General features: G+C 42.3%; 1 protein-coding gene across 4 annotated transcripts in view; it reads right to left on the bottom strand.

Moving 5' to 3' along the window:
• Positions 1 to 8,098: 8,098 nt before the first annotated feature.
• LOC118397522 (protein C-ets-1) overlaps positions 8,099 to 19,301 on the bottom strand; it is a 45,042-nt gene continuing 33,839 nt past the window's right edge. For all 4 annotated transcript variants that reach the window (XM_035792383.2, XM_035792385.2, XM_035792384.2 and 1 more), the window contains 3 exons: positions 18,892 to 19,152; positions 11,812 to 11,930; positions 8,099 to 11,359 (listed from right to left, as the gene is read on the bottom strand). In XM_035792383.2, the coding sequence (XP_035648276.1) occupies positions 11,144 to 11,359; positions 11,812 to 11,930; positions 18,892 to 19,152 (596 nt within the window). In that variant the 3' untranslated portion in view covers positions 8,099 to 11,143. The remainder of the gene's footprint in view (positions 11,360 to 11,811; positions 11,931 to 18,891; positions 19,153 to 19,301) is intronic.

Genomic DNA, 19,301 nt, shown 5'->3' on the forward strand with positions numbered 1-19,301 from the left:
CAACTCGTTGCTGTAGTTTCTCTTTATTCAGCTATCACCTCTCTTGTTCTTACTTCAAACAACTGTCAGAATTATTACAAGTATCGAAACCACTTACATTGTGTTATGACTCAGATCCAGCTACCTCAATAGACTGTTAGTGTGTATGTATTACACAACCACTATCATAACTGAAGAGACTACAGGGTGGTTTGTGAGTAATCTTTAGTCTAACCCCACCATGTTACACTGATAAGGAGCAGGAGTGTCTGCTCTGGCTCAGACATGAGAACCAGACCCCCCTCCTCCCCTCGTTCCCTCCCAACACATCTCTGCTAGACGCCACACCCCCAAAGAGAACACTGGGGGCAACCTAAGGGCCAAACTTAGACCAGCAACCTTCATCTGGGCTTAGTGAGGGGTTTCAACATCCCTGTTCAGTCTATAGTGCTATGAGAATCAAGAGGACTACCTCCTTCGCCTACACCTCCTTTGTCATGAAGCTGTCATTCCTAGAAGCATTCCAGTTCCAACTGGAAAATAACTGCTTTTGGGCAGTCACACACACTCACAAACACATACACACATGCAGACACACACACAGACACATACGCAGACACACAGATATAATACACAGACCCACACACATATATACAGACACACACACATATACACAGACACACATGCAGTCACACAAAGTTATGGGAAGTTCTTCCAACACTAACTCAATGTCCATATGTCACTGGGATCCTTGTGTGGGAAAGTGGGTGACCTGAGCTGAGTTTGTCTGCTATGCAGTGTGTGAAAAACTGCTTTCCTTCCTTCCCCTCACTATTGATTGTATGTGTTACATTGTATTTTCTCTCTTGTCTTTTAAAGTTTAATTGACTCAGTGGGGTGGTACCCAGCTGGCACAGACAGACGCCTAACTGTGGTTTATAGTAGGCCTTAGTCACTTGGAGGGCCCTGTTTATATTGCTGCCTGAGTCTGGGCAACGCATGCTTGGGAAGCAGGCCCAGGGAACCTTTCCTCACTATTTTTTACACTTTTTCTCTCTGGCTTTCATGAGATACACGCAATGTAAGCCTAAGGGCCTTGGGGGTGTATGGGGGGGGGGGTGCTCGGTCATAGGACGGAGTTTGGACAGTGTCTTGTGATGTCACTCTCTGACACAGTGAGAGGAGGCTGATGTGTCTACTTAGTCATACAAGAAGATTGTGTGGAAAAATACTACTGGTAACGTGGCGTAGTTGATTGCATGATTTCAGCTTTCATGGAGAGATGCAGTGGTACTTACCAAACTATATTCTAGGTATTGTACACTGTGGGTGTGTGGAATGTTGCCATCCACTGAAAATAACCAGGGGAGATTATGATTTTGTAGTGTGATCGTGAACAAGGAGAAATATGCCACTGATTAACTTTAGAGCAACTTTGTGAATGACTTCAAGAAACCTCTGTTTCCAAATATAGACCGTGTTACCATTTGAACTACAGTGAAAAGAGAACATGTTTCCATGTTCTTGACAAACTGAAACCTTATCGAGCCATAATCACCTCTCTATTAACTCCTTCAGAGTTTTCCATATTACATCAGTAAGGCTGTGACATTTTAAATACAGAAAACGAATAAATGAAAAAGTAAGGGTGACTATGATCTCTGACCTTTAGGAGCTCGTGCTCGTTCCCTTGAAGAACATCGTCTTTCCATTAGCAACTGCAGCACCAAAGAGCATTGATGTGGAACTCCACCTGTGACCAACTTCTGCCGTTGAGATGCCTACTCATGGGCAGAAAACCACTCAAACCCACCAAGTCCCATTGGCCTTCTCCCCTGGCGCCCTAGCTGCCCTGACCACTTGCAAAGCCACCGACCAGCAGACAAATCAGTTCAGGAATGTTTTCTTGTGTAAGTTTTTGCCCGCCTAGTTTATGGCTCAAGGCAGATGAGAGATATTTTACTGTATTATTGCAAGAAAAAAGATAGGCAAATACTCAGGGCTCTAATAATCCCTATTGCTGAAGCGATTGAGCCAACATATGCAACATTTACCGTGAATGCTGTTTTTGCCAATGAGGGAGCATTGCCTTTAAAATGTAATTGGACTTTAGCGCAGAATTTCCATGATATGGATTGAATAGAGCCCTTTAATGTGAAGCGAGAAAGAAGCAGGTCACCAATTCCCCATGAGTCACTAAGGAATGTGGGATAGCAGGTGCTGAATATCACTTTCATTTATTTTCCCCCTCTTCTGCTTAATTAGCACAGGCTGCAGTCACACACATTCATCTATATTTGTTCTGTGTCCATGTTTTTATTTTTGGTTATTGCCAGCGCTTGCACTCTGGCATCCTGGTCAGCCACTTCTGAGAGGGAGACCCCAATTCCCACAGTCAGAGGTAACCAAAGGGACACACAACTCTTCTACTTTCACAAGTGCCTGTGGAGCAACTACAGGAAAGAAGACGGTCAATTAAAATACTCGTAATCTTTTATTTGCGTTCAGTTCAGGTTGGATCAATGAGATTGACCAGAAAATGTCAAAAGACACAACCTAAAAACCCGGTCCGTAGTTTTACCCTAGCTCCCTCTTGACAGAGATAGTAGATTTAATGCCAGTCCAGGCCAGCCATGAGATTACCCAGGAAGAGCAGTCAGCACTACTGGGCACTAAATCACAACAGCTTCAGCAGGAGCTTCAGCAGCAGCAGGCCAGAGAGTCAATGAAGTTAAGGGTCAAAGGTCAATGGGAAGGAAGCTCAAGCACAGTCTGCATCTACTTCTGAGGTTATTCTCTGGTACTCACTAGAAAACAATGACGTGTTTGTGCCTTAGAGCTAATATGTTTGTTGTACCGTTTATCAGTGGCTGTTCAGGAAATGATGGTAGTGTGTGGTTCACTTCTGGCATCAGAGCTACAGTGTTTGTTGTACTTGATTTATTGATGTATACGACATCCATTGTGTTTGCACTGCACAGTACAGGTTGAACAGAACATCTTTGTGGGATTTGGAAAAATCCTTATCCTTTCTCTGACTAACATTTATCTCCAAAAACCTGTTTCCCATGTTCAGCCTTGAAGCCTCGGAGTGGTTATCTGGCAGAAATAATACAGTAAGACAGCCTCCTTAGCGTGTGTGTTTTTGTTTGCCTACAGTGATTCGCCATGCTTATTTCTGAATATGTATGGAAAGTACCTGCTATGATAAGCAGGGTTTTCACTATTTATTGATTTGATTTGCATGGTTGAAAGTCACGCAAGAAGAGCTACAACTGACCACACATGAGGCTGAAATAGTTTAATTAAGGGGGAGGAGCTGGGAGTTGAAGTTAAAGGGGGAAAGGCAAGCTACATTTGAAGAGAAAAGAGAGCGAGTAGAAGTCAAGGGGCTTTGGTGAAGAGGGTTGACCCTAGCCCTGTTTTCTCAGGGAGAGGGTGGGAGTGGGATTCCATGATCTAGCTGTGTGCGTGTGTTTGCGTGTTCACTTTAGCTCATTTAAGATATTCACATCTGATCCACTCTCTCTTTAACTACCCACAACTCTCACACCCACAATGGAAAACATCTTAACTCTCAAGCCAGTTACATTTCTAACCAGGGGTATGAGAGAATAATATTGTTTTGATTTATTGTAATAATGACTTTATAACATTTAATGAAATCAACTTAATTTGCTGACAGACTCAATGTCCCTCAGACAACGCTAGACCATTAACCCTTCCCGTTGTTTGAAAGGTTTCATACTCCTTATGAATGTAATGAAAGGAGTTGTTACAAGCGAGAAGTGAATAGAAAGGGAGAGGGAATGGAGGTTCCTTAACAGAGAGAGAGAGGACTGTGGGCCTTTGAGGGGTGGGCGGCAATGGCAGGAGTTGAGGGGGTGGCCTGCATGGGACTGGTATGTGTTCGTGAAAGCCAGACCGGGGGGGGGCTGCTCGCTGACTGTGATTGGAAACAGATGTTGGCGAGAGCCAAGGCAGAAAAGAAAATTTTGGGGAAAATTCTCAGGCCTTCTCTTTCTGGGCCCTGGCTCCAGAAGCCAATCACAGCACGGCACACGCTGGTCTGAGGGGTGTTCAAAACCGTCTGATTGGCCAAGGGCTCTAACGTGGGCGCTCTGAGCAGATGTCCTGGGAAAGTTGCTGAATCCCAGCCGACCCGCAGTAAAAGAGAAGAGAAAAAAACGTGGTCCTACAACTGGACAGTGACCAAAACCTGTTCTAATCCAGCTGCACACACACACACACACAGGCAAGCTGACACACACACACACACACACACACACACACACACACACACACACACACACACACACACACACACACACACACACACACACACAATCCACTTGTACAAAGAGAGGAACACATGCATGGAATCACATTCTTATCACATTCATATTTCCAACTGAAACGCTTCCTATAGACCTATAAATTTAGACCTATAAATATAGACCAAAATTGAAACTTACCTTTATTCAAGAAAATAAATTATGGCGTATTACCTTTCCCCTTTGTTGTTGTCGTCTGGAGTATGCATTTTCTAATGAATGCAGGAGAGTGGCTCAATACCTTCACGACCACCCCTTCACCCCACCAACCCTCCTCACTCTCCCCTTAACCAGGAAAGACCACTCCAGTCCTCAGACACACATCTCCTCCTTCACCTCCTCACAAAGAAGCCCCCCTTCATTGTGTCCCTGTATCTGACAGGTGCTGTAGTGCATGGGTTGTAAATCAATCACCATTACTAATGGAAAGTCCACATTACCATGTGAAGCCAGTCCATTTCCTGCCCAGAATGTCAGGTCCCTGGTACCCAAGCCCTCATGAATGCAGGGTGTGTGGCCCACCAGACCCAAGACTGGCTCTCATTTCAACAGGGCTACCAGGAGGACCAGGGGTGCCTCTGGGAGTCAACGGCATATTAACTGGGGATGCGACAACAGCAATAAAAATGTAAATTGAAGCCCAAGCTGAGGATGCCCCAGCTGTGACCTTCATAAACCTGTATAATACAGTCCTCCACCTGCAGTGACATGTGGGTCAACTCATCTCCTCCACCACAATACACACAGTTGAATGAGAAAGAAAATAAAAAAGCAGGAGATTGACTACCTCCTTTTCCCTGAGTGGGAAGTCAGAGTAAATAAAATGTATTTTTGTGTGTCAATGAAGTTTGTTACTTACATGTATGTTCCATAAACGTCATTCTGCTTTATGGGTGCTTACTCAGTCTCTGACCACTGTGGTGATTGTGTAAATCCTCCATCTCTGAGTGATGTTCGGTAACAGCAGGACCCATGAGAAGAGTCAGACCGTTGGAAAATATGTGGTCTCTTGTAACAGGCATGGGGTAATGTGTTTATGTGTTCCCCAGACACCACTCCAACCCTGGGTCCATATTAACCCAACCAAGGACACTCTACCATGAAGAACAATTATATTATTTTACCTTTATTTAACTAGGCAAGTCAGTTAAGAGCACATTTTTATTTTCAATTACAGGCTATGAACAGTGGGACAGATTTTTACCTTGTCAGCTGTGGGATTCAATCTTGCAACCTTCCAGTTACTAGTCCAATGCTCTAACCACTAGGCTACCAGCCACGCAATAAGGCCAGAATAGAAACCACTCTGTTGTGTTACCACCAATGGGGGGCCGAGGGGAATGTTGGTCATATTTCATGCCTTCTCTGCATAATGGAAGCAGTGAGCTGTATCTGTCTGCGTCACACTCTCCCTCTCTCCCTACAGAGAAGCTGTGATTAAGTACTGAAAGAGGCAGAGATCAGGGAGGCATCGTGGATCCTACCACCATCCTGTGCACACATTTCTTAACCAACTATGCAATAGCCCTGCACAACATACTTACTAAGTAGGGCTAGGATTTTTTCCTGTTTAGGTCAGGTGGTTATGGGAATCTCATGGCCACACAGCCAGACAAACCTCCTATCCTCCTCCTACTCTCTTCTTCCCCTTCATCTCAGTCTTTTCAGGTTAACCATGTCATCTTTAACTGTGTTGAGCAACACATTTCACCAGCCTATATAGCGCAGCTATTTATCTGAACCTTAGTGTGTACCATCCTCCTCCTCTTCCTCCTCCTCTTCCTCATCCTCTCCATCCTCCTCTTCCTCCTCCTCCTCCTCCTCTTCATCTTCCTTCTCCTCCTCATCCTTTCTCACTCATGGGAAGACTAGGCGTAGGAGACAGATGAAGCTTCGCAAGCGAGGCCATTAGATAAATATTTGGGTTGAAGTCTGACAAATGCGTCTCTCTCCGTTTCTGGAGCGGAGTAAGCTGTGAGCGACATGGGGTCTCAGACAGGGAGGCAGACATCTCCGTCTCGGTGACACCGCCAGGCGCTACGGTTTTATTTTCTATTCCGCTGTTCGGTTCTCTCTCTTTTCTCTTTACACCAGTGATTATAGCAGACTGTGAGTTGAGTGAGATACAAAAAAGAACCATGTGAAATCCCCACCTCGTCTGAGTGTCTCTCTCTTTGGTTGTGAAACCAGCAGGTGTGAATGGTTTCATAATGTGTTGGGTTATGTTCCAGGTTCTTTGGCACAAGGGGCTCCTAGAGCTTCCAGTGAAGTGTTTAAAGACTATGTTGCCTGGTTATAGTGTCTGGTCTGGATCACAGGCCCAGGGGGATGGAATGCTGAATGTTAGAAGAAAAACCTGCCTACCTTAAGCTACCCTCTGCTAAATATATATTCATCCTGTCCAGGGGGAAATTAGCCAGCAATACAGTATGTATGTGTGTGTATGTGAGTGTATGCGTGCATGTGAAAGTGTGTCAGTATCTACATCCTGTCTGCTATATTTATAGAAAGTTGCAGGTACGGAAAGTTTTAGTCATGTTGCATCCAAGTCCCAGTAAAAGTAATACACTTTATTTTGTTACGGAGTCTGAGACTATAGTTTTAACACTTCCTACAAATGTTCTATCAATGTCTCATTCAATGTTCTCCTGTTCTAACCTAAACGTATTCCCTGCAGCTTATTTGAACCAAGAACATACATACTGCACGCTATGATGTACTAGACAATCGTTCTAAATATGGTATGGATTTCAAGGACTAGCCTATGTCCTGCTGTGGCATCTCAAACCACGCCAATATACAGAATCATCCCAGTAAAGGAAAATAAAATATTTAATCTTTATGCCAATAACTTATCAAGTTTAGTTTGCTACAGACCATTCTGGGATAAAGACACTAGTCTGTATTGGGACTGGTCCTTGGCCTTTTGCCCTATGTGCTGTTCTAGAGGAGCCAGACATTTGTGCTGTGCTGTGTCGGCCAGGGCAGTGGCTGCGGAGAGGTCACGGCATCTATGTTTTTTGAATCTATAGTGGAATTACTCAGACCCTAGGGCTACAAACACATGAATGGGCCCGGCGTACCTGTTTCTGCTTTGACGTCACCCATCGCCGTGGAAGTGACACTCTTGTTAGCCAGGTACACACCAGGGACATTCCAGCATGCCTTTCAGAGGGGACCTGGATCTGCCACCAGGCCCAAACTGGGTTCTGAGACCGAGAGACCAATCAATACATACTGTTGATCTGCACATTGTAGATTTATTTGGGTAGCCCAATTCAGATAGTTTTTCTACTAATTGATCTTTAGACCAATCAGATCAGCTCTGAAAAATATTTGATATGAAAATATCTGATTTTACTGGTCAAAAGACCAATTAGTGGGAAAATATTATCAGAATTGGGCTGCCTTACACAGTCTTAGTGTTATCATGATTGAGTGAGATACGGACTTGCTCAGGCAGGTATTGGATGTGAATAGGCCTAGATGTGTTCATCCAGTACATGCACAGGTGGTTATTAACATGAGTACGCATAATTATTTTGAGGATAATGTGTAGGTACTTCTATTATGTTTACAAAACGATAGACTAACTGACTAACCTTTCTTTTGGCATGTAGTCAAGGCCAGGAAGCCAAGTAAGACTGCAATCTGCGAATCTGCTTTCTTTAATAGATATTTAACTTGTTTCCAATGTACTGTAAGTAACAGTATAGCTGTAATGTTTCAAAAGCTGTTTTTGCTCTGGTAATATTAGAAGAAATAACCACAAAATACACGCAAAGTATGAAATATTTGTTCACATATATTTTTTTATAACGTAACATTTTTTAAGTACATTAAGAAATAGAAGCAACAGTTTATAAAACTTCCCAGCAGAAATCAATGATGGGCCAGCATCAGCCTTTTTCCTTAACAGACAGGTAGGTCTATTCTCTATATCGAAAGAAAATCGCTACATTTTTTTCCTGTGCTACCTTTATTTCCCATGAAAGCACCAGCTGTCTGCGTCTTTTTCTTTTATAAAATATAAATTATTGAAAAATATTCAAATGTTTGTGAACTAAATACATAAAAAATTATCATTGACAAAAATACAGAAACACTATAAAATATACAAAAAAAACAACACCATCCATAACAAAAAAGGTTTCCTAATGGATCAGTCTGAGATATGCTAATATCGCAAGGTATCTGTGTATTTATGTATTTAGTCCATTTAGAAATATCTGTGCAATACTTGTGTCCACAACTTAACGTATATGACATTTACTGAAACAAACTTGACTTGAAGTCCAAACAGACACAGTATATGTTCCATTTAAACAAAGATAATATATTCTGATCTACTCAAAATGGTGACTGGCTAGGAGCTGGAAGGCATCATCAACAACAAGTTAAGCATATATTTAAACATGAACAGTTGCCCTAACATAAAACATTTTTTGGAGGAAAAATATCTGAACAGTAATAATCAACTAGTGATGTGAATCCTGGAAATGTAGCGTGCATAATGAACCACAGAGATTGGGTGGATTGATTTGTTCAAGAGAATTCAATCTTCTCTACACAAGATTACGTGTGTGTGTGTGGTGTGTGGTCTGTGTGTGTGCGTTTGTGCTGACTGACACTAGAAAAACCAACCCTGTGGTCAGTTGCCCAACTAAAAAGTAACTAATATGGACAGAAATCCCTTTCCTATAATCTCAAGAGGGAACTTCAGTCAGTCCAGCCAAATATCTTCACTGAGTCCTAACACTGAGTGCTTTCCAACAAATCAAAAGATCAAAGCAGAAACAACACTTTGAATGTGAGGGAATAGCAGTTCCTGTCCTTCAAGATGGTGCAGATACCCAAAGCTCTATCTATCGCCCAGACCTCACATGGGTTTGGTTATTATTCCTGCTTTGTCTCTTGCTTATTTGTTTCATCTGGGTCTTAATAAAGCGTTATGAAATACAATCTGTACAAATAAACATTTCAAAACCTATTTTCATCAGAATGGGTAACATTCAGCCACTGTAAACAATAACATTTGTATTTTAAGATGATATTTCTTGACTTTGGCTTTTCCCATAAGACCTGCGTATAGTCATGTTCCCACTGACGACATTACTCAAAACCCAACCAGCACAACTACTGTGGCTCTTGAGTAAGCTGCACAAGTACATACAGTATTCAGGGCATGTCATTTCATTGATGCTTTCCATATACTGAATTGGGTGTCCTTATGTCTTAGAAATAGAACAGCATGTAGAAAGCATGGTAAGAAAATAGCATATAATGCCACATCTCTCCCAGTAGTCCTTTAGCCCAACTGTTTATGTTAGTCCTGTTTCCTGTCGATCTCTACCTCCTCATTGGTGAAAGGGAGCATCTTTACAAACATTTCAGTTAACAAAAGACTCCAAGCTGTACAATAGCACAAGCATTAATCTCATCCTCATGCCATAATGATGATAATTCTCTTTCAGCCACTAACTTCACAACTCCACGGTTCCCTCCCAAAACTACCCGGTCCTCCTCTCATCTCCCTCTTTTTCAAACAGTCATCCAAAGTTTACACTCCTTGCTTTGAACCCTTCTCTTTTCACCCTACTACCATCATGCACCTTGATATACCTTACCTAGCTATGGCAGCTTCCCTTCATTCAGAGAACACCACGTAACACACACAAATACAGTACACTCTTACATTCCTTTCTCTTTTGACTACAAAAACCATCCATCGTACATGGCTTGCAATTCAATTTGTCGACAACAGGTGCCTCCCTCTCTGCTCTCCTAAAGCAATGCTAAAATGGGGGTTTGGAAAACCACTCAATGTACAGATTGTGATGGGCACATTTGACTCTTTCATGTCCAAATACTTTCAAAACTCACTACAGAAAGGGTGTCGAAGGATTTGTATTACTGGTGGTAAGACAGTATATTTCTATAGTGAAGCGGCAAATGTGCAGAGCTGAAAGTGTCAGTTTTAAAGCAACGGTTACTTTCAGGTGTCTATCAACCGTTCTTGGTTATGAGTAAGTAACTCTCCATCCAACCTATGAAAATGAGTAAAAAGGCCCGTGTCTAGTGTCATCTGATAGTCATATCAGCATGTTTCAGTTATTGGGCTTTCACAAAGAGGAGACAGGACTAACTTAACATTAAATGGTGCAACGTTTGGTTTCATAATACCTTCATAAAAAAATATTTAAAAAGAGGGGGAACCCTGGTCGGACTGAGACTAAACAGCACACCAGGAGTTGAATCTCAACGATAATACTGACACAAACATTATGCTTCTGAAACAATAGTAACAAAAACAATACTTTTTTTGGTCCAAGCTGAGAACTCTACCCATGCCTATTGTGTGGAGTGTGGCAGAGAAACAGTGATCTATTTCCACTACTTTCCATTTTATATTTGGCAACAGATTTCATAGCAGGAAATCTCCATTCATGTCCTTCCTTATAATGAATCTTTCACTGTCTCTTGGCCCCCTTCCTCAATGTCAGTTTCTTGTGCTACTTAGGCTAAATGGCCACTCTATTCTAACTGATAGCTTTCCATGTGTCTTGAGCTACTAAGTAATACCAGTATATACATATAGCTACCATACACACTATCTCAAATGCAACATATTATCAATTTTCACGTTTGGCATGTGCTTCCTTTTTGAACGTCATCTGACAACAGCTCAAAATGATACAGACCACAGTTTAGGTTTGGTCCCAAAATGGGCACCCTCTTTAACCGGACGGCATCAATCTCTGAGCCCTAGTCCCCTCGGCTCCTTTACTCTCCTATTATTCTACTATTTCTGTTCTCTCATCCCTCTGTTTTCACTCGTCCACATCAGGCTTGACGTCCAGCATGGCGTGGAGCTCCTCAGGGGTATATCCCAGCAGGCTTTTTAAGTCACAGACAAAGCGGTAGACATAGCGCTTCCCTGATGTCTTGTGGATGATGTTCTTGTCGTAGTAGTAGCGCAGGCCTCGGCTCAGCTTTTCGTAGTTCATCTTGGGCTTGTTTTTCCTCTTCCCCCACCGCCGAGCCACCTGAGTCACAGAGGGAAAAGGCACCCAGTTACACCATGTACCAACCTTGAGACAGAGCTATACACTAACCTCACATTACAATATTATCGTGTACATGTCTTCACCTGACATGGACCAATATTTAATGTAGCTAAATGTACCTGATACCGCTAAGGTTTCTCTGAATCTAAGTAAGGCAAATAACACTGTTGTTGGCGTCACATTAAAAAGACATCAAGCTCAATATCCAGGCTGCATCACATCAGGCCGTGATTGGGAATCCCATAGGGCGGCGCACAATGGGCCAAGCGTAGTCCAGGTTTGGCCGGGGTAGACCGCCATTGTAAAAAATATGTTTTTCTTAACTGACTTGCCGAGTTAAATTTAGTTTAAATAAAGTTTAAATGTAAAAAAATCTGTCTAACTGTTTAGGGCCCCCATGCCATGTGAGGTCAATGGTGGTGATCTCTCACCTCGTCAGGGTCGGACAGCTTGAACTCCCAGCCATCTCCCGTCCAGCTGATGAAGGACTGACAAGACTTGTCCGTCAGAAGCTCCAGCAGAAACTGCCACAGCTGGATGGGACCGCTGCCTGCAGAGCAGAACCAGGAGAAGGGAGAGAGAGGTTAGAACACAGAGAGAGGAGCCTTGTTTTCAGTATAATACAGATGAGAATTACTGAACATGACATCATCAGCCGCATGTAAACACAGCATATCTGTGACTGACTGTTCTCCTCATGCTTCTCATTAACGACTTAACTTGGGGTCATTCATCTCCGACTATACAAATATAAATATTGCACTCAGAATCAGACATGTACAAGGCATGATAGTGGAGAGAAAACAGTGTTTTCACAGACAAGGGTCCCATTCATCATGAATCCCTTCGTCTACACTTTTCCCTCTGCAGTATGTGGAGCTGGGCTTCACAGCGTGGTTTTTTTCTGTCTGTATGAATTTCATGGCAATGAAATCACAGTGTTTAAAATAAGAGGGGATCTTCGTGTGTGTGTGTGTGTGTGTGTGTGTGTGTGTGTGTGTGTGTGTGTGTGTGTGTGTGTGTGTGTGTGTGTGTGTGTGTGTGTGTGTGTGTGTGTGTGTGTGTGTGTGTGTGTGTGTGTGTGTGTGTGTGTGTGTGTGTGTGTGTGTGTGTGTGTACAGTGCCTGGCGAAAGTATTCACCCCCTTGGCATTTTTCCTATTTTGTTGCCTTTACAACCTGGAATTAAAATACATTTTTGTGGGATTTGTATCATTTGATTTACAAAACATTCCTACCACATTCCACAATTTTTTATTGTGAAACAAACAGGAAATAAGACCCTTAAACAGAAAACTTGAGTGTGCATAACTATTCACCCCCCAAAAGTCAATACTTTGTAGAGTCACCTTTTGCAGCAATTACAGCTGCAAGTCTCTTTGGATATGTCTCTATAAGCTTGGCACATCTAGCCACTGGGATTTGTTCCTATTCTTCAAGGCAAAACTGATCCAGTTGGATGGGTTCCTGCTGGTGTACAGCAATCTTTAAGTCATACCGCAGATTCTCAATTGGATTGAGGTCTGGTCTTTGACTGGGCCATTGAAAGAAATTTAAATGTTTCCCCTTAAACCACTCGAGTGTTGCTTTAGAAGTATGCTTAGGGTCATTGTCCTGCTGGAAGGTGAACCTCCCGTCATAGTCTCTAATCTCTGGAAGACTGAAACGGGTTTCCCTCAAGAATTTTCCTGTATTTAGAGCCATGCATCATTACTTAAATTCTGACTAGTTTCCTAGTCCCTGCTGATGAAAAATATCCCCACGTCATGATGCTTCCAACACCATGCTTCACTGTGGAGATGGTGTTCTCGGGGTGATGAGAGGTGTTGGGTTTGTGCCAGACATAGAGTTTCCTTGATGGACAAAAAGCTTAATTTTAGTCTCATTTGACCAGAGTACCTTCTTCCATATGTTTGTGGAGTCTCCCATATGCCTTCTGGCGAACACAAAACGTGTTCGCTTATTTCTTTCTTTAAGCAATGGCTTTTTTTTCTGGCCACTCTTCCGCAAAAGCACAGCTCTGTGGAGTGTATGGCTTAAAGTGGTCCTATGGACAGATACGCCAATCTACGCTGTGGAGCTTTGCAGCTCCTTCAGGGTTATCTTTGGTCTCTTTGTTGCCTCTCTGATTAATGCCCTCCTTGCCTGGTCCGTGAGTTTTGGTGGGCGGCCCTCTCTTGGCAGGTTTGTTATGGTGCCATATTCTTTCATTTTTTAAAACTAATGTATTTAATGGTGCTCTGTGGGATGTTCAAAGTTTTGGATATTTTATTAGAACCCAACCCTGATATGTACAGTATTTCTCCACAACTTTGTCCCTGACCTGTTTGGTGAGCCCCTTGGTCTTCATGGTGCCGCTTGCTTGATGGTGCCCCTTGCTTAGTGGTGTTGCAGACTCTGGGGCCTTTCAGAACAGGTGAATGTATTGTGAGATCATGTGACAGATCATGTGACACTTAGTTAGTTAAATAAAGTCCACCTGTGTGAAATCTATGTGACTTCTGAAGGTAATTGGTTGCACCAGATCTTATTTAGGGGCTTCATAGCAAAGGGGGTGAATACATATGCACGCACCACTTTTCCGTGTAAAAAATAAAAAAATTGAAACAAGTAATTTTTTTCATTTCACTTCACCATTTCGACTATTTTGTGTATGTCCATTACATGAAATCCAAATAAAAATTAATTTATATTACAGGTTGTAATGCAACCAAATAGGAAAAACGCCAAGAGGGGTGAATACTTTGCAAGGCATTGTATGTGTGTGTGTAATGTAGTGTAAACTCCCAGAGATCAGCCATTAGAAACATTACATTTCATCTCATTTGTAAACAAATGCCGCTTGATTTTCTGTTATGTTCAGGTCTGTATTAATAATGCAATGTACCATAAAAGCAATTGAATGCATTTACCTACAATTTGATTGACATTTTTTACATATATTTGTAGATTAAACAAATGGACCAAATGTGACGACCTGAACTTACAATCGTGTTGAAAAGAAAAATAAATAGTAGCAGGAGAGAAAAACTAAGTTTGGTTTGTGCTGCACTCTATTATCTTCTGTACTCTTTGCTCTTGTGGTTTTCTGTACAAACAAAAAAGAACTACCTAGTTCAAATCACACCTGGCTATGCAGCGCCTACTTAGCAAAGCTGTAGCGGAGCGGAGCTGTTACCTCCCAGACATGCCTCATAAAATCATACGACACACATCAAAGCTTTCAGAGAAATTGAAGTGTGGGTTGAACACCTGAAAGCAAAATAAGTTGTTTTCAGTCCAAGGCTCCTACTCGCTTCCCTCAGTTATGAACATGAATGCAAAGACGCAATACTCACATTTCAGAAAATAATAACCAGCTATATTCAACTGACTACTGTACAGTAGCTCTCCTCCAGATGAAGGCACATTCCAAAAAGCCTGCTACTGTAACCGTGGGCCCACATAAGGGTGATACAACAGTGCCCCATTCCAGCCCCCTCAGGCTCTCTCACACGAGAATGTTTGGAGACCCTAAAATGTTTTCCCAAAAATATGTTAAATGCCCCCATGTACAATGGGCCTCATTGAAAAAGCATATAGTGTGGAGAAAGGGTGGGGGGGCTTGCATAGTAGTACTGCATTCATAGTACTGTTTAGGATCTGCCTTTAGGCTTTACAGATGAGACTGTAGCCTATACACACACACACACAGAGAGAGACAGAGAGACAGAGAGGGAGAGAGAGAAGGCTGTAGACAAGGCACAGTGACTGACTGCCTGCTGCATCCCCAGAGGTGATAGAAGTGTGATTGGAGATGAGAAACACAGTCAACCTCAGAGAGAGCTGACGACTGACTGAGCCTCACTTATCTCACACCTTCTTTATCACACCAGCTCATCACTGTGTGTGACTGGGAACCGTGTGTGTGCCTGTCAGTGCACAGCTACTGGGGAAGGAAGCCAAAACACACCTTTTCATCTAAAGCTATTTGAGATATTACATAAATGTTTTACTCTTTTCTGGGGAGATTCTCTCTGTTTTTCACATAGTAATAAAATGCATTTGTTGTTTGGGGGCCAAATGGGGTTGATCTTTCTCTTGGCTGCAGGACAGCATACAGGGTAATAACAGTTAATAACAATGGTTGTTGCCAGCTAGACACTTCATATCTGAATCATATTGACGTATTTTTACCACTTATGTTCATTTTCTTCTCTTTAGTTCTGCATGACTCTAAAAGCTCTGATAAAGTATTCTGACTAAAATGAAAATATTGGAACATGGATTAGCCTCTGAACATGAGTCTGTGGTAGTTTTATAACCTTTGCTACATCATTAAACACATACAGTAGGGAGGTGAATTACTTTGCAGAAATGCATGAATGATGACATGCAGAAAATAGCATAAATATGTAGGATCTTAATTTGAGCCAATTTGCTACAGCAGGAAAATAATCCTGCAGCAACAGGAAATGTAAATATTATGTGGATTATTAAACCATTTTTCGCAAGGGAAAATCAAGTCTGAAATGTCATAGAGGCAATTGCAAACTTCAGAAGACTTTTTAAACCATTGCAGGAAAGTTATCCTGCAACAGGTTGGATCAAATGAAGATTCTACATCTGTACCACTAGCTGGCATTATATTACAAATGCATACTGTAGCCATGTAAAAGCCTTCAATTAGGGCATGCCAATGTTTTATATCTGTCTTACATTTGATCTTAAATGTCTAATGTACATCTAATGTACGTATATATATATATATATATATATGCCATTTAGCGGACGCTTTTATCCAAAGCGACTTACAGTCATGTGTGCATACATTCTACGTATGGGTGGTCCCGGGAATTGAACCCACTACCCTGGCGTTACAAGCGCCATGCTCTACCAACTGAGCTACAGAAGAACCACTACGTCTCTGTAGGTATGCAATTATGATCCAAAGATGAACGCATGAATGAAGAAATTAACATAATTGATTAGTATAGACAACTTTGCAGATTACAAATTACCATGAGATGCCAATTGTAGGCAATGAGTAATGCAATCTGAAGTATACATTGTCAGTTACGAACATTGTGTGTTCTGGTATTTCCCCTCTCCTCTACTAGCAACCTTGTGACTGCAATTTAACACAGAGGGGAGAAAGTCCCCAAAGACTAGATAGAAAATAGGAGACATTGTAACTAGTGTGTCTAGTGCATTAAAGATATTGAGAGACAATTTCCCCTTAAATTGCTTCTCAGTCTCCATAGATGTATAGAGTGGATTTCGAAAGTATTCAGACCAGTTGACTTTTTCCACATTTTGTTACGTTACAGCCTTATTCAAATTTTATTTTTTTTTTTTTTTTTTTTTAAATCCTCACAGTCTACACACAATACCTTGTAATGACATAGCTAAGTCACATTTTTGGACATTTTTGGAAATATCAAATTTACATAAGTATTCAGACCTTTCACTCAGTACTTTGTTGAAGCACCTTTGGCAGCGATTACAACCTCGAGTTGCCTTGGGTATGACGCTACAAGCTTGTTACACCTGTATTTGGTCTGTCCCAATCTTCTCTGAAGATCCTGGGGAGTGTCGTCGCACAGCTATTTTCAGGTCTTTCCAGGGATGTTCGATCAGGTTCAAGTCCAGGCTCTGGCTGGGCCACTCAAGGTCATTCAGAGACTTGTCCCGAAGCCACTCCTGTGTTGTCTTGGCTGTGTGCTTAGGGTCGTTGTCCTGTTGGCAGGTGAACCTTCGCACCAGTCTGAGGTCTTGAGCGCTCTGGAGCAGGTTTTCATCAAGGATCTCTCTGTACTTTGCTCCGTTCATCTTTCTCTCGATCCTGACTAGTCTCCCTGTCCCTGCCACTGAAAAATATCCCCACAGCATGATGCTGCCACCACAATGCTTCACTGTAGGGATGGTGCCAGGTTTACTCCAGACGTGACTCTTGGCATTCAGGCAAAATAATTCAATCATGGTTTCATCAGACCAGAGAATCTTGTTTCTCATGGTCTGAGAGTTTAGGTGCCTTTTGGCAAACTCTAATGTGCATTTTACTGAGGATTGGTTTCCGTCTGGCCACTACCATAAAGGCCTGATTGGTGGAATGCTGCAGAGATGGTTGTCCTTCTGGAAGGTTCTCCCATCTACACAGCGGAACTCTGGAGTTCTGTCAGAGTGACCATCGGGTTCTTAGTCACCTCCCTGACCAAGGCTCTTCTCCCCCGATTGCTCAGTTTGACTGGGTGGCCAGCTCTAGGAAGAGTCTTGGTGCTTCCAAACTTCTTCCATTTAAGAATGATTTAGGTCACTATGTTCTTGGGGACCTTCAATGCTGCAGAAATGTTGTGGTACCCTTCCCCAGATCTGTGCCTCAACAAAATCCTGTCTCGGAGCTCTACGCACAATTCCTTCGACCTCATGGCTTGGTTTTGCTCTAACATGCACTGTCAACAAATCATGTCCAATCAATTGAATTTACCACAGGTAGACTCCAATCAAGTTTTTGAAGCATCTCAATGATGATCAATGGAACCAGGATGCACCTGAGTCTCATAGCAAAGGGTCTGAATATTTATGTAAATACGTATTCCTTTTTTTCACCTGTTTTCACTTTTCATTATGGGATATTGTGTGTAGATTGATGAGGGAAAAAATATTTAATCCATTTTAGAATAAGGCTGTAACATAAGAAAATGTGGAAAAAAATCAAGGGGTCTGAATACTTTCCGAAAGCACCGTATATACTTGTGCTCTATGTTGAAACATAGATTCAACTCTCTTACGGAAAAAACACATGAATTTGTGTGTGAAGTCATGTGATTTTCCATTTCCCAAAATGTAAAATGCTGAATAGGGATTTAAGTAGAAAAAATGTCAACTTTATCACTATGTTTTTACAAAACAAACTGAAAACCTTGCCATAAAAAGAATACAAAAATAGAATGTGCCAGACCTTGGATCTTTTTTTAAACTAAGATGTGTTTCTTTGGGTTTGAATAGAAGATAGAGTAGCTTTTTCATCAGGCACTGTAGGTAGAAAGGGGCCTTAACAGATGAACAGATATATCTACTCTAGTTTTAAGTGCAGGTTTTGTTTTGTGTTTGCACCCAGGTTGCCAAGACGACCTGGAAAATAGGTTGAGATGCGGCCACAGATAAAACGGTGTAGATGAAAAAGTCAGAGGTGCAAGACGAGGCGAGATGGAGAGAAGAGGCTGAGAGCAAATGTCTTGGTTTCCTGTGAGTGCATGACTCTGGAGCTGCAGTGCCACAGGCTGTTATAGAGGTGTGTATATAAACGCTCTCAGCCAGAAGCTGTGCTGCCAGTTACAGAGACCCAATTACACTGAGGCACACCTACAGTATGTACATCAGCTGCAACTGGCTGGCAAACATGTAACATAGGGCTCCATTGGGTGGCATGAAAACGCCTGTAAGAAGGATGAACGTTTGGCCATATTTATTGTAGTTGATCGCACATTTTCCAAACTGTAACCTGTATTTTCTTCATTCATTTCGACTAACCTGTGTATCCTGCCAGTGCTGCGGCGGGGATGACAGGTTTGTCCTTGCTGAGGTCTGAGCACTCCCTGACGTAGTCCTTGAATGTTCCCTTGGGCTTGTGTCCATGCAGGGTGCTGGGGTAGTCCTCGGAGTCGAAGCTGTCATACGATGGGACGCGCTGCAGACTGCTGAAGGAGGACTGGCTGCTCCAGGACTGGGTCAGACGGTCACAGCTTTCAAAGCTCTCGTTGCTCTCAAACGAGTCCTGGCCTCCCAGCTTACCTGAGAGACAGAGAGGTGGAGAGCAGAATAGTTTTATTGCCACATAGTGTGAGAAGGAATGAAAATAGAATTATCTGAAAGTAAATAGTTTAGAGCAGTGACATTACGATTTGACAGAGGACAATATTTATGGCAGCAATACACAGACA

This window comes from Oncorhynchus keta, chromosome 18, assembly GCF_023373465.1.
Source record: "Oncorhynchus keta strain PuntledgeMale-10-30-2019 chromosome 18, Oket_V2, whole genome shotgun sequence".
In the NCBI taxonomy this organism is placed as follows: Eukaryota; Metazoa; Chordata; class Actinopteri; order Salmoniformes; family Salmonidae; genus Oncorhynchus; species Oncorhynchus keta.